The sequence below is a fragment of the Rutilus rutilus genome, assembly GCF_951802725.1.
Source record: "Rutilus rutilus genome assembly, chromosome: 15".
In the NCBI taxonomy this organism is placed as follows: domain Eukaryota; kingdom Metazoa; phylum Chordata; class Actinopteri; order Cypriniformes; family Leuciscidae; genus Rutilus; species Rutilus rutilus.
This window is the reverse complement of record NC_140220.1, coordinates 1,163,339-1,178,456: the sequence shown is the minus strand read 5'-3', so window position 1 is coordinate 1,178,456 and position 15,118 is coordinate 1,163,339. Positions and strand designations below refer to the sequence as shown.

The following is a 15,118-nucleotide window of genomic DNA, read 5'->3' as shown; positions in this document are numbered from 1 at the left end:
ATGCGCAACATACTTCTGGGTTCTACAAAACAGATATAACTACTTCCGGTCGTCAGCTACTGAGGTAAACACAGCGTAGGAATGGCGACCTTTTATAGCCGGTGTTTACAGGAGCTACCCATTCTATCCATTTCAGATGTACATCGTATTGCCAAACGGACTTAGATAAAGGATTTAAGTTTTTACGCCTCCTCATTTATTCATGATTATGAAGGCATGTAAGTTAGTATATGTAGCTTTTGCTAATGGCACCCGATGTAGAGTTAGCTAACTATCAGTAAGTTAGTTTAGACTTGTATGCTATCATAGTGGTTTAACCTTTTATATTTGCTTGCAGACGATTAAAACAATCAAATGAAGACTGCATTTTTTTTTTTTTATAAAATTTTTTTTTCTGATACTTAAGCATTCGTGACATTTTAATTAAAACAGAAATAAGAATTGTATTCTAAAAAAACGCAAAATAAGTTACCTCAGAGATCATCTACCGCTGCAGATGCGTACGGTAATGCAAACCGGAAATGTTTATACCTGTTTTCCGGTTCGAACGTTGGGCGTTCCGCATAACCCCTATTCGCTCCGTGCACGGCGACCGTTGACGTTCGAACTTGAGTGTGTGGGCCAGTACTTCCGGTGATCTGACAGCGAGAGCGGGAGAAAACGAAAGCGAGAGACAACAGCGACCGAGTTCCATTACCAGAGATATTTTTTTCACAATGAGTGTTTAGGATTCAAGAGAGGCGACTTGCCTTTCAGAGGCTGACAGCCTCGGCACTTCATCGCTGTGTGCGTTATATACCGTTTCGTCAGCGTTCATGCGTTCCCCGTTGACGCTGCGGTACGGGCATGGGTGGATACAGAAGATCCGGAGGCATGACTTCAACCCGACCAAATTTTTAAATGCATATAATTTTCAGTATATTTCACCTGTGCGTTTCTATGCTTTCTATTACTGCATTTATTTTGTGCAAATGAGATGAGTAAAGATCTGTTTCATAAATCATTATCTGTCTGGTGTTTATATGCAGCACATACAGTATTGTACTACGTGTAAAATATACACAAACTTACCTATATTAAATTGTTTGTGGTACCTACAGTTAAAAATGTAAAATATTTGATGATAATATTGATCGAGCAATTGATGTAAGTAAAAATATATGCGCAGAATTGAGAAAATAGTATTTATAGAAATAAATTGTAGCCTATCTCAGGGCAAACATGTGAATGTTCACGGTGCATTTTATGCAAATAACTCTAATCGTAGTTGTAACTCTATATTTACAGTAGGCATAATTGTCATTGCGTATGTGTATGCACTATGCAGCATTGAGTCAAACACAATCTTCTGTTCGTGAACAGTTGTATTTCATTCATTAATCTGACTATGCATCCGTGCATTTAATTGCCATTGGCTCGTGTGATAGTAATATGGATCTTAGTAATATTTTAAGTGATAATTGATTCTATAAACAACTATAAAAGATCATTTTCGGCTTTCTCCGGCTCCCTGCACCGGGCGTAATGCGAAACCAGAAGTGTCTACGCGCACACTCGCTGATCCGAAATCCAAAATGGCGGCCACGTGCAACTAGTCCATATAATCTTGCTTAAAAAAGTGCATAGAGCTGCTTGTTTTAAATTTGTTGTTTGTTGATTTTCAAATATTGAACTGTTTTCAGTGAGAGCATCAGTTCTTTTTGAACACTTTCATCTCGTTTTAACAACACCGTGATAATATTGATAATCACAATAATTTTGGTCACTATAATCGTGATATGATATTTTCATCCCGTCCCATCCCTACTGGATCCCCAACTCGGCTTCCTTCCCGAGATACAGCCGGTTTAACTTCCACCTTTGACCGGACATTAACTCGGGAGCCAAGCCGACCTAAGGCTCCAGACTCCCGGTGTGGGGGCGCACTAGGAGACCCCCAAAACCCTTTTTACTTCTTTAAAATCAATAACTTTTTATAGTTTGTGAATCAAAGATGATGTGGGCTTATTTGAAACACATGCGGGCTTACATGGTGCCAAAGTACCAATTAAGCCCATGCCAGACTTCTGACTTTATTCCTAAAATATCTTAATTTTATATTCTAAAATGTACATCAATCTTGCATTTTAACGAATGATTTTTCTTGTAAACTATGTCAATATCTATGAAAAAAACCTAGACTTATATTTTGGTGGGCTTAATGGGTACACTTACCCTAATTATTACAATCTCAGCCGTAAGATTCGCCTCATAAGCAGGAGAAGCTGCAGGCGAATATTGGGTTTCTAAAGGATGTAAGTGTGATTGACTGTATTTTTGCAGCTGTAATGAAATAAAGCATTTCAACTCTTCAAATGTTTCACGTTTCTGCCATCTAGTGTCCGAGAACAGCTCTACAAACAGCTCGAGTTATTAATGATGAACACTAGAATATTCTTTAATCTAGAACTCAGTACTTCAAATACATTGGATGAAATATTAAATGTAATTATATGCTTATACTGTATAATTGTGTACTTATAGGCCTAAGCATTATATGACATTAAACTTAGCTATATATTTATATAATAATAATAGGCCTAGTTAAATACTGTAAATATTATATTAAATTTAAGAAAAACATATATAAATTTGCACACTGTATTCATTATTGTAAATAAAACAAAGATTACTGAAGTACGTTTCACAAGAAAATACCATTTCAGTCTTTCTACTTCAAAAGTTCATGTTCATCTGAATGGGTTAGAATGTGCTGTTTCTTTATTTATTTGTGAAATTTAGTTAATCTATCCATCTATCTGTCTAACTACAACTATATCTATCTATCTATCTATCTACCTACCTACCTACCTACCTACCTATCTATCTATCTATCTACCTACCTATCTACCTATCTATCTATATATCTATCTATAACTATATCTATCTATAACTATATCTATCTATCTATCTATCTATCTATCTATCTATCTATCTATCTATCTATCTATCTATCGCGACCTTCAAACAACCTTCTTATCAAGCCAACATGAAGTTTGTTTTCCACAAATGTAAATCAAGTTAATTAAGATGATATTCTTACCTTACTCTGCTATTATTCTCAGTGTCCCGGATCTTCTTTTAATTAAATTTTTTCGTCGACACTCATGATGAAAGTGAGGCCAACGGTTTTTCGCGCGCCACGAGAATATAGTTACGGTACACGACACAGGCCAAAATCAACGGTGATACGCGTTGTCGATAATAACGCAACGAGCGGTATTAGATTTCTCAGAGGACCTTTGAGTAGCCGAGAGTAATGTTCCCGTTCACGGAAGAAAAAATGGAAAAACAGTCAGTTTGTTTGTGAATTAAGTTGTTTATTTATTTATTTGCCGGTTCAAGAAAGAAAGCTTATAAAATCCGTGTTTTTTTTGCAGTTCTTTTCGCGTTACATATTTGAAACAGGAAAAACTGCTTTTTTACTGGGATAAATCTAAGGTTGCATCGTGGCGATATACGATAATAATATATATATACTTTTTTAGGGTGGCAGCTTTAAATCCGCCCCTGCAGGCGTTCCTCATGAATATTAATGATGTCATGATGACGGCGCGCCGCTCGGCATCATTAGCCTATTAATATTCATGAGTCGTGTCATTATTATGATATAGTTTGTTTATTTTTTTTCCCCACAACTACAGCTGTGGCCGAAGACGAGGTGGCCGAGTGGTTAAGGCGATGGACTGCTAATCCATTGTGCTCTGCATGCGTGGGTTCGAATCCCATCCTCGTCGACTGGTTTTGACTGGGAATAGTTACTGTGGAAATGGTGAAGTGACTGTAAAAGACTTCACTTTGGGGCCAGTCGTATAAACACAGCCATTATGCTAAAACTGCTAGTCTGACCAACACTTAGACATAATCAGACGGTAGCACTTACAATAAGGTTCATTAGTTAATGTATTAACTAACAATGAGCAATACATTTGTTGCAGTATTTATTAATCATTCTTAATGTCCATGTTAAGGTCACAGTGCATTAACTAATGTTAACAAGATTTTATTGTTAAAATTTTATTTTATTTATTAGTTGATGTTGATGTTGAAATTAACATTAACAAAGATGAATGAATGTTGCATAAGTGCAGTTCATGCTAACTAGTGTCGACTAATGAACTTATTGTAGAGTTACCACTCAGTCTTTTTGGTATTAAACTACACCAATCTGTGTTTTAATGTAATGGAGTTGAAAACATGATGAGCATGGATGTGTGTGAAAGACCTTTCCTGCCACTTAAGATAAGAAATACTTAATTATATTACATAATTTTGACATGAAGCATTATATGATTTTTTTTTATGTGGCATTAATGAGCTGAACTGCTTTTCATATTTGTATTCTATAATTGTATTATTGTGTTGTATTTGTGTGTGGACTGGAAGCTTCATTACCTAGACAAATTTTAAATATTAAAATATGGATATTAAAAAGTACAGTATAATTACATATATGGCACACACAAAGCCGCCATGTTTTCATTTAATAACTACAGGAGTTATTGCCTATCTGCTGATGCTCATCTGCGCATTTATGTTTGTATATATAGATAAATCAACTACTTGTAAACCAGAACCTCACTTCTGTCAGGGATTTGCTGGACAAATATTTGATGTGTTTTTCCTCGGCATCCCTTTGGTCAGATCATGCGCACTGATGCCCAGGCCTTCAGTATCTCAGCTTATACTGCAGATATATTCAGAGAGATTTGCTATATATTCAATTTCCAGGTTCATCATCACTTTATTTTAAATGATCACAGCTCAAGTCTCTGCAAGCAAACAACTCATCTTTATTTCAATTATAGACGCGCGCCGTTAACTTTAATAATATCCAGGAGCAAAAGCTAGTTTATGTTGATAGAAACTAAACATAACTACCAATAATCCATCATTTTACCCGATTCAAAACCCTTTCCATTCAAGACGCATTGCAACTTTTGAACAAAGAAAAACATGTTTATTGGACTTTCCAAAGTAACTTCATGACGTCAGGAAGGATGTCGACTCCACATCAGGGAAGTTCAGCCGTCCACAGGCTTAGTCCAGCTGGATGCAGAGAGAGAGAAGACAAACAGGTCAGTTTTAGAAGTCATGCACTGAAGAATGAGTGAAAATGCTCATGTCAGCTTCATCAACTTCTGAACATCATAAACACATTTATGCAATAAGATGCATGCATGAATAATAAAAATAAAAAAAGCATGAATAAAAAAATAAAAAAAGCAGCATGAATGAATTGGGCTAAAATGCATGAACTTTTAGCACTGCTTGCCTTGACGAAGCCGATGTCTTTAGCGTACTGCCTGAAGCACTGGCGGCACATGTTGAGTCCGTACTTGCGGATCAGACCGTGCCGGTTGGAACAAACTCGGCTGGAAAAAACATAACGGGTCAGAACAGAAATACATGCAAATTCACAGTAACGCATTAGAATTATAAAATAATGTGCATTTCGTTACTAATTTGACAGATGACAAAAAAAACTTAAGTGATTAATGTACACACACATTAATCAGTCCTTAATTAGCTCCTGGCTCAAGCTTTGTGATTGAGGTTTAAAACGCATTAGTAATATTAATTACTTTTATATAAATGATCTGCAATCAGCCTTGCCGCTTAAAAGTCAACTTCACACTGTAATATGAGATGTGGGTCAGAGATGCATACTTCTGGAAGTGTAGGCTATACTGTAATATTATATTATAATAGAAGTGTGGGCTACACCGTAATATTATATTATAATAGAAGTGTGGGCTACAACAGGCGCTCGGTTTAGATTCTAGATGCACGAAAACTTTCCAAAATATGTCTGATTTCTGAGCTAATTTGATGCTTTTTAAAATATTGTAGATTTAAGGGGCAAATGAGAGACAAAGGTCTTGATGATAGTTTTGTTTAAGGTAATTAAAGAAACAGTTTATCCACAACAGAAGAATATGTAAAGTATGATAATTGGGGTAAAAGACAATAATTAAACCGCAAACTGACTTTTACATTGACATGGTAAGATTCAGAAGGTAAATATTATATATTAGGTGTCCATCTTAGAGATAATCACAATAATTATAATGAAACCATCATATTTAAAAAATGTATCATATCATAAAATATAATTAATTCTTACTACTGTAAATCTATATTAAATTATTATGGGACCTACCTTGCTTTCAGAATGTGTACTTTTTATATCTACATACATACATATCTTTTTCTTTTCTCTACATTTTTATTTTAACATCTTATCCAAAAAAATTTAAATGGTACAAACTTTTCTCAAGTAATTGTTTTGAACGAGTATTAACGTGGACATTAGAGAATACATGATTTTAGATCAAGTATTTGCATCAGTTTCTCTTTCCCATGATCGCCTCCTCATACATTAATAATATTCTTAAACCACTTTTTTTTCACACACAATCTGTTGCTCCATCGATGTTTAACACAAACACACAGGCCTATTCTTCTGCACTACGGCAGGATTGAAGAGCACATTGTTCTTAAAGGTGTGCCTTCACTTCACCCTGTACATTCATTTAATGACACGAAAGACATTAGTTATACGTTGTAATCGTTCTCAATGCTGAAACTTATTCAAAAACACTTATTTTACAGAAATGCCGGCTTAATAAACCCCAGTTAGTGTTGTCCACATCTTACACCGAGCTCTGGGGGAACAGGAGGCGACGCGCGGCCGCCATGTTTGTTCGCATGTGCTTCACATTCCTGAGGAAATAATAAACCCCCGCCGGCCTGAGCGAGCCGAGCTCCCGCGCTCCCCGAACCCTTCACACTAAACATGCGAGAGAAGCACAACTGACCAGGATCGGGATCCCTGGCCGTATTTTCTCGGATGACTCCAGTAGAGCTGCTGATGGCCCATCTCGTCTCTCTCGATCGGGATGTCGAAAAGGAAGAGGAGCTCGTGCGCATGCGCAAAAATACGCTCTTCTTCTACGGAATGTGAAGCATCCGGTGTCAACATCGAAGACTGCGACGCGTAGCGGCTGATTGGTTATATTCTTCTTCTTCTTCTTTTCTTTTTTCCATGTCCGTGTATTTATTTATTTAAAAAAAAAAATTCTCTTTAGACTTTATTTTGCAGCCAAAACCCTAGTAAAATATTGCTATATATGTTGAATGAATATCTCCAATTATTCTGTCAGGCTTGTCACTGAAAATGCGTTTCGTCATTGACCCCAGCACTAGAGTTCAACAGTCAGGAAGTAAAAACTCCACCATATTCTCCATACGGGAACTGATTTTGAACAATAACTTATGAACATTTAAAGACAGACAGCCCTACTGTGAGCTAAGAGGTCGTTCATCGATTGTATTTGCTATTGTTGAAGCACCATCAGCCTGCATTATTTCAGGCTATTTCAGGCAGCAGAATTCTTGGTGAAAAACTACATTGCCCATAATGCTATACAGAAAATTACACCAATCAGTGAGTCGAAAAAAGCAACAAGCGCCAAAATAGCTTTTAGCTCCGCCCACTCCGATGAAGAACCGCTAATCGAGTTGATCTCTCTAAGCTCAAATAAACTTAAACTAATAATAATTAAAACAATACATACATATATATGTTTTTTTTTGTGTGTTTTTTTTAAGTTTTTTTTTTACTGGATATATTCCATATATATATAAAATCAACATTTGTACATGAGAAGTTTTATTTTCCTATCGTTTTTAATTCGATTATGCTGTTTGCAATGCTTCATGGGATTGTAGTTCTTTCCCTCACTAAAGCTACACAGTCCTTTCAAAAACTTTTTTTGCTTTAAATTGTTTGAATAATTTTTTGCTTGTTTTATAGCTAATAATGCTTTAACAAAGTTTTTTTTTTATTATTCCAATGGGGAAAATGAATGGGAAAAATAAAGAAAAAGTGGGCGGGGACAAATGCACGCTATATGTACTGTGCAGTAGGCTATTCATAAACCAGTAACAGCTATTATTTGAGGGTACGTTTGCACAACAATTTTGTACTAAAAAAACTTTTTTCCCTTGCGTTTTTCGCATACAGACGGCAACGTTGTCGAAATGGTCCCCTTTCGTGGATCCGCGAAAACGATTACACATGCTGTATTCTGCTGCCAGGCCAGTAGGTGGCAATGTCACTTAGTAAAGAAACACTACGCGCCTTTAGACTGAACACATAAAACACGTGCGCATGACGTCACAGTTTTCACAAATTCACATTTTTGTAGTTTACACAGAGACAATAACAGCATCGTTGTCAAAAAAACGCACTTTGAAACCTGTTTTCAAAAATTTGCGTTTTCAGGCCCACAAAACGCAGTTGTCGCGCAAATGAACGGCCAAAACGCGTAAAGTTTTTCCATTTCTAGTTGAAAGCGGTGTTGTGTAAATGGGCCCAAAAGTAATAAACGTAAATGTGCCCAAAAAACAAAAACGTCTCCGCCTAGTGGTTGCGACGGCAAACTACACAAAAAAGCGTCATGTATTTTTAACTCTTTAATTGATCTGGCGAAAAAAAAACTAAATAAAAACGTATTTAACTCTACAGGTAAAATCCCATAGATTGCATGTTTTCTGACAAGATGAAAAAAAATATTGTTAGGTGCAATTACACAAATTAGTGGAACTGAAATGAATAATGATCGCTACATATGTCTAATAGTCAAGTCACCTTTATTTATATAGCGCTTTTACAAAACAGATTAAAGCAGCTTTACAGTGATAACAGGAAAATAATGCAACAAAGTTTGTTTCCAGAAGAAAATAGCGTCACAGTCCAGCTTAAGTAAGTTCAGTGATGGTTCATTTCTGTTGTAAAAAAAAAGTTATTAATTTAGTTAATTTATACATATATGGAGAAAAGCGTGATGTCATCGTCCAGTTCAGTTCAGTTCTCATATAATGGTGTCAATGCAGCAGATCAGTAATATTGTTGAATATTAAATTAAACGTGTAATGTATGTATAATAATATGAGCATTGCATGAACTATTTCCCTCAGAAGTGTGAAATGCGAATTGTGTGGGGAATGTGACATCATCACGCGCGCGCTGACAGCCGAAGCCCCCCGGAGGTTTGATGAAACTGTGGGAGCCTGAGCAACATGACACACTTGAATTAAAATGCGCTTTTTATGTGGATATGACAGCCGCCTTACATGCCTGCATCAGCGGTGAGGCTTTTATTCTCTTTACATTTCTGTTTCTCGTGCATCTGAATGCGGCAGCTCAATATTCTGCCTTACAAATCGATAGCAGCAAAGCTAACTAGTGTCAAGTGCATCATCAAAAACACACACATCGGCATGCATATTCATGCATCGATCATCTGCCGTTTGAAATGAGGAATATTAACCAAATATAGACGTGTTAATGAATGCAGTGCAGCGTTTTTGCTTTTACGTGTTTTTCTGGCACGCGCAGCTGCTTGCTTTAGCTCGAGCATGAAGCTGCAATGAATGCATGCGTGTGCACGAGCTTCCGTCATACTTTCTTATTTTTTAAACTTTAATCAGTGCATATTTGTGCAGTCAGACTCTTTGACTTTTATGAAGCTGTAGAGTTGCATTAGTGAACAGTCACGCAGATGTGTTGTAAACATGGGCTCATTCCTCCCGGACTGTGGTGTGTGTGTGTGTGTGTGTGTGTGTGTGTTTGTGTTTATGCGCCGGACCGTGGTTGTATTTCCCGCAGGTTTATTAATAGCCGAAATACGAATGCATGGTTTGACATCGATCAAGGCACTCAGTGTTTTCTGTAGAAATCAACGGGCGTTTGTCCTGCTGACTCACTGCGTCTGGTAGGAATTGTCTGAACTTGATTGATTCAACATGTTTCACATATTTTGTTTTGCCCGTGTGAGAGGTTCAAAATATAGAGAGGTTTGTATGTTGCTGTAGGTCAGATCACATTGATTTTTCTTTATCTTAGACAGGGTTTAATGGCCAGATTAGACATTGACAGCACAGACCAAACAAAACATAGAGAGTCAAATGAAGGTGCATAATATAAAGTATAAAATGTGGAATCTTCCATTTGCAATAATGACTTTCTATTGCTCTCTCTTTCTTAGTTGTCACATGTAAGCTTCAATCATTGACCACTGTTGCATCTTGCTGTTTTTCTTAATCTCTTGCCGTGAGTATTGCACTTGTACAACTGCTTAAAGGGATCGTTCACCCCAAAAAATGTAAATTATCCCATAATTTACTCGCCATCAAGCCATCCTAGGCGTATATCAGCCAAACACAATCAGAGTTATATTAAAACATATCTTTGTGATGGGAGTGAATAGACCCTGAGTTTTTGAATCCCATAAAAGTGCATCCATCCATTATAAAAGTAATCCGTACGGCTCCAGGGGTTAATAAAGGCCTTCTGAAGCGAAGCCATGCGTTTGTGTAAGAATATTATCCATATTTATAACTTTATAAACCATAATCAAATGGCTTCTGGTAACGACCGTACGCGAGTCTAGTTCGAGTCGACGCCTCTCACGGTTCAAACAACAAACTCAAGCTCCTCCCACATTTTTGTTTTAAAAATTTCCTTTTAAACTTCTAATTTATGACCGGTGTTTTGTTTTGATCGATCCTCTGCGCTTCCACGTTCATCAGTACGTCATGGTTCGGGTCAGAGGTCACGCCGGAACTAGACTCGCGTCTGGTCGTAACTGGAAGCCAGTCATTATAGGTTTATAAAGTTATAAATATGGATAATATTCTTACACAAACGCATGGCTTTGCTTCAGAAGGCCTTTATTAACCCCTGGAGCCGTACGGATTACTTTTATGATGGATGGATGCACTTTTATGGGATTCAAAAACTCCCATTACAAAGATATGTTTTAATATAACTCTGATTGTGTTTGGCTGATTTAGACCTAGGATGGCTTGATGGCGAGTAAATTATGGGATCATTTAAATTTTTTTGGGTGAACTAACTAACCCTTTAAGCTCTCAAGTTAAAAAATAATTGTAAGACCTGTTCATTTCCATTCTGTACCTGTGCACAAGATGATAATAATTAGGGCTACGTTAAAAATCTTGAATTGAACTACTATCTTGAACTGATATCGATTCTTAAATCCCCAGAATCGATTAGTCTGTCCTGTTTTCAGTTGATTAATGAACGGAAATTGTAGCGCGCCTCCAATCCAATAAATCGCAATAAGCTTTGTGCTTTGAATATGAAACAAAGTCTCAGATTTCAAATTCTGTCCTCAGTTCACGAGAAGCACACGTAAACCGATCATCTCCGCTTTAATACCAGTTACAGCCAGAAATAAACATGATGAACATCAGAAGGAATGTTGAAAGATACAGAACAACTTCCTGAAATCAATCAGTGTTTCGTCTATAAAGACGTCTATAAAACAGCTTGTAAACAATGTCATGTAACGTCACGTTTACCTCATAAAACATATTCAGTGAGCATAACTCGTTAGTCAGCTATAGGAAAATGAATTCTAGAGGGGAGCATTTTGCTAAATATATGCACCATATTACACATTATAATTTTTAATGTTCTTAATATTTAATGCATGTTTGAATAAATCCGTCAAGTTGACAGCCACCATTTAAAGGTTTATATTTCAAAAAATGAATTTGAGTAGAATTATTAATTTTAAGTTAATATTATAATAAAACTTCCTTGAGTGTATTAAGTGTTTATATACAAATCAGTTTATTTTAACCTTTAATATGATAGTAATGTAGTACAAATTGACTCCCATGTATTGTTTACAGCATTAGAGATTTTTTTCCCTTGGGAAAATTTGCCACGAATTGTACCTGAGATATATATATATATATATATATATATATATAATCCAAAATAATATCGAATTGAATCGGAAATTTCTGTCAATACCCAGCCCTAATGAAAATGCCATGTTACAGAAATCTGTTGACATGTTTTCATCAGATTGTAGAGTTTAAACATTTAGAATTGAGTCAAATCCTTTTAGATTGGCGAAATTCTTCTGAATTTGAAACACGATACTCTATATTTTATTGTCTGCGGTTTATCTGTGCTGCACTGTTCTGTTGTAATCGTCTAATTAGCAGCTCTTCAGGTTAAATCTGCAGAGACCCGTAATTAGGTCTGGACCCCTGTGAGTTTAGACTTCAGTTGCCTAAGAATCTAGGGCCACGTTTGTTATATTAATAATACTGTTAATCTCATCCTTCTTATGGCACTTAGTAGAGAAAGGTTTGATGGATCAGAATGTTGTAGATCACAGATGTTATTGCATTTGAAATACCATCGTTTTTAATGTGCAGCCATAAATCTAGAAGTGATCTAAGAATATGCCACATGATTTTTCAGCACATAATCCTTTCTTGGAAGTTTTAGAACAATGCTTTGCAGAGTTGTATTTTTGTGTGTACTTTGTCATTTTATGTAACGATGCATGGCTTTTCAAAGTTGCAAAATCTATTCCATTGTTTACAATGAATATTAAAGTCCCCCTGTAGTCAATCATTTTACCCCTTAAAACTCATATTTGATCACCAAAATGACAAATGTAAAAAAAAATTGAATGCTTTAAAATAGCTTGACTGTAACTCGACACCCTCGCCTCATTTAGTATGCGTGGTTCTATGAATATGCAAATGAGCCCCCTTCACTCACTCACTCAGCTCAGAGATCCACTGGTTGACGATCACACGTTGATCTGATTGGTTAGTTTGTGACGTCAGAAACACCAGCGATTTCAAAGTGTGTTTTTGAGACTGTCTTTGGTTCACTGCAGTTTTAAGGAGAAAATACTCAGCAATGGTGTCGACTTATGAATCTACACATGCTTTGTCTTAAAGCAGATTAAAAACGCCACATAGACATATAAACTAAATTAAAAGCTTGATTTTCACCACAGGGGGACTTTTAATATTTTAATATTTTTTAATAATATGTTTAGAGATATTAAATTCAATGCACAAAAAAACAGACCATGCTAATTAAAATCATTCTTTCAATTTATTTCCCTCAGGTTATAAAAGGCGACCCATTTGCCTCTGAGAAAATGCCTTATGGGAAACGCTATCATTCGAATACATTCCAGAATTAGAGGACCAAGAATAAGCTGCATTTTCTATGATAACATTTTGTACCCAATCTGCTGGAGCAGACCTTTTTTGCATCGCCAACCTGCCGTCCTCGTCTCCAGAATCGCTTCACCGACCGTCCCGCAGGGCGACTGCCTATCATGAGATTCCGAATTTACAAGCGAAAGGTGGTAATACTGACTCTAGTGGTGGTAATCTGTGGATTCGCCGTCTGGAATAGTGGTAAGGCGAAGAAGGCAAGTGCCGTGTTTCCCAAAGATTTGGAGACAGCTAAGCGTAGCAGCGCCGCTGGTCAGGTGCAGGTAACGATACCAGTCACCCGAAAACCCGTCAACGAGACTCTACCGGAAAAACAACAAGTAGTCGCCAAGCCCGAAGTAGACAACACGACTCTCGTGTACCGAGGGATCGTGTTTCAGCTCAACTTTGACCAGACCCTAAAAAACGAGGAAAAGTTTCACAACGTGCGTCAGAAGGACGACCTTGTCGTCGTCATTCAGGTTCACAACCGCCCCGAATACCTACGGCTGTTGGTGGACAGCTTGAGGAAAGCGAAAGGAATTGAGAAAGTCTTGCTGATATTCAGCCATGACTTCTGGTCTCCGGAAATCAACCAGATAGTCGCATCTGTCGATTTCTGTTTGGTCCTTCAGATATTCTTCCCCTTCAGCATCCAACTTTATCCTCAAGAGTTTCCCGGGAATGATCCCAGAGATTGCCCTCGAGACATTTCCAAGAAAGATGCCTTAACGTTAGGCTGCATAAACGCAGAGTACCCGGACTCTTTCGGCCACTATCGGGAAGCCAAGTTCTCGCAGACCAAACATCATTGGTGGTGGAAGTTGCACTTTGTGTGGGATCGAGTCCGAGTGTTGAAAGATCACCAAGGACTTTTGTTGCTCATCGAAGAGGACCACTACCTCGCTCCCGACTTTCAACACCTTCTCAAAATGATGGTGTCCCTAAAGAAAGAACAGTGTCCTGACTGTGACATCTTGTCTCTGGGAAGCTACGGACACACCGGCTACTCCAGCAAAGCCAACAAAGTGGAGGTGAAAGCATGGAAGTCCACCGAGCACAACATGGGAATGGTGTTGAACAGAGATACGTACCAGAAACTCCTAAGATGCACTGATGCCTTCTGCACCTACGACGACTACAACTGGGATTGGTCGTTGCAGTACCTTACCGTGGCTTGTTTGCCCACGTTTCTGAAGGTCATGGTGAGCGAGGCGCCTCGCATTTTCCATGCCGGTGACTGTGGCATGCACCACAAGAAGTCGGCTTGCATGCCGACCAGCCAGAAGACAAAGATCGAGAACATTCTCCAGAGCAGCGGGAACCAGTTGTTCCCGAAACAGCTGCTCATCACAAAGAGACTCCCTTCTTCTGGAGCCAAAGGACTGGCTCCTCACGTCAAAAACGGAGGTTGGGGAGACATCAGGGACCATGAACTCTGCAAGAGCTACCTTCGATTACAGTGACTTTATATTTTCTCCTTTTTGTTGTTTTTGCATCCTCTAATGAAAGCCTTTAAGAGTTCTTTATGGACTACTTCTTCTTATTGCCTGTTTTATTGAAATATTCCAAATAAAATAAAAGTATGTGACGTTTGGATATGGTGGTTATGAGCATCATTGAAGTATTATCACTGGGAAAAAAAGTGTTATTGTTGTCACTCATGTCTATTATTAAAGGCTAGCATTTTTGTGCCATTTCAAAGACAACATTTGTATATATGATTTTAAAATCTGCAAAAGCATGAACTTTCTTATAATTATGTATATGTGTGTGTGTATATACAGACCTGCAGACAGTGTGCTTTGGATCATTAGGGGCTTTTGCACTAGGTAGTTGTTAGAACTCAGTAAGAGGAACTAGCCACCAAGGTAGTTTCCCCTATAGGGCCATTTTTCTGGTTGCATCCGCACCGCCAGTAGGAACTCTGAAGTGACGTAACTTACGACCTGCCGTTCTGGTGTGTGTTTCCCATACAACGCTGTAACTCGCTGTAACTCGCTGCTTC

At 37.6% G+C, this 15,118-nt stretch overlaps 2 protein-coding genes across 2 annotated transcripts; one reads left to right on the top strand and one right to left on the bottom strand.

The window, feature by feature from the left end:
- Nucleotides 1-4,977: 4,977 nt before the first annotated feature.
- On the bottom strand, nucleotides 4,978-7,395 carry rps29 (ribosomal protein S29). Its single transcript, XM_084432772.1, has 3 exons — nucleotides 6,861-7,395; nucleotides 5,315-5,414; nucleotides 4,978-5,088 (listed from the first exon to the last, which is right to left on the bottom strand). The coding sequence occupies exons 1-3, from the start codon at nucleotides 7,022-7,024 to the stop codon at nucleotides 5,080-5,082; spliced, it is 273 nt and encodes a 90-aa protein (XP_084288898.1). The 5' UTR covers nucleotides 7,025-7,395; the 3' UTR covers nucleotides 4,978-5,079.
- A 1,622-nt stretch (nucleotides 7,396-9,017) lies between these two features.
- Nucleotides 9,018-14,709, top strand: mgat2 (alpha-1,6-mannosyl-glycoprotein 2-beta-N-acetylglucosaminyltransferase). Its single transcript, XM_084432670.1, has 2 exons — nucleotides 9,018-9,195; nucleotides 13,017-14,709. The coding sequence occupies exon 2, from the start codon at nucleotides 13,233-13,235 to the stop codon at nucleotides 14,574-14,576; it is 1,344 nt and encodes a 447-aa protein (XP_084288796.1). The 5' UTR covers nucleotides 9,018-9,195; nucleotides 13,017-13,232; the 3' UTR covers nucleotides 14,577-14,709.
- Nucleotides 14,710-15,118: the final 409 nt, after the last annotated feature.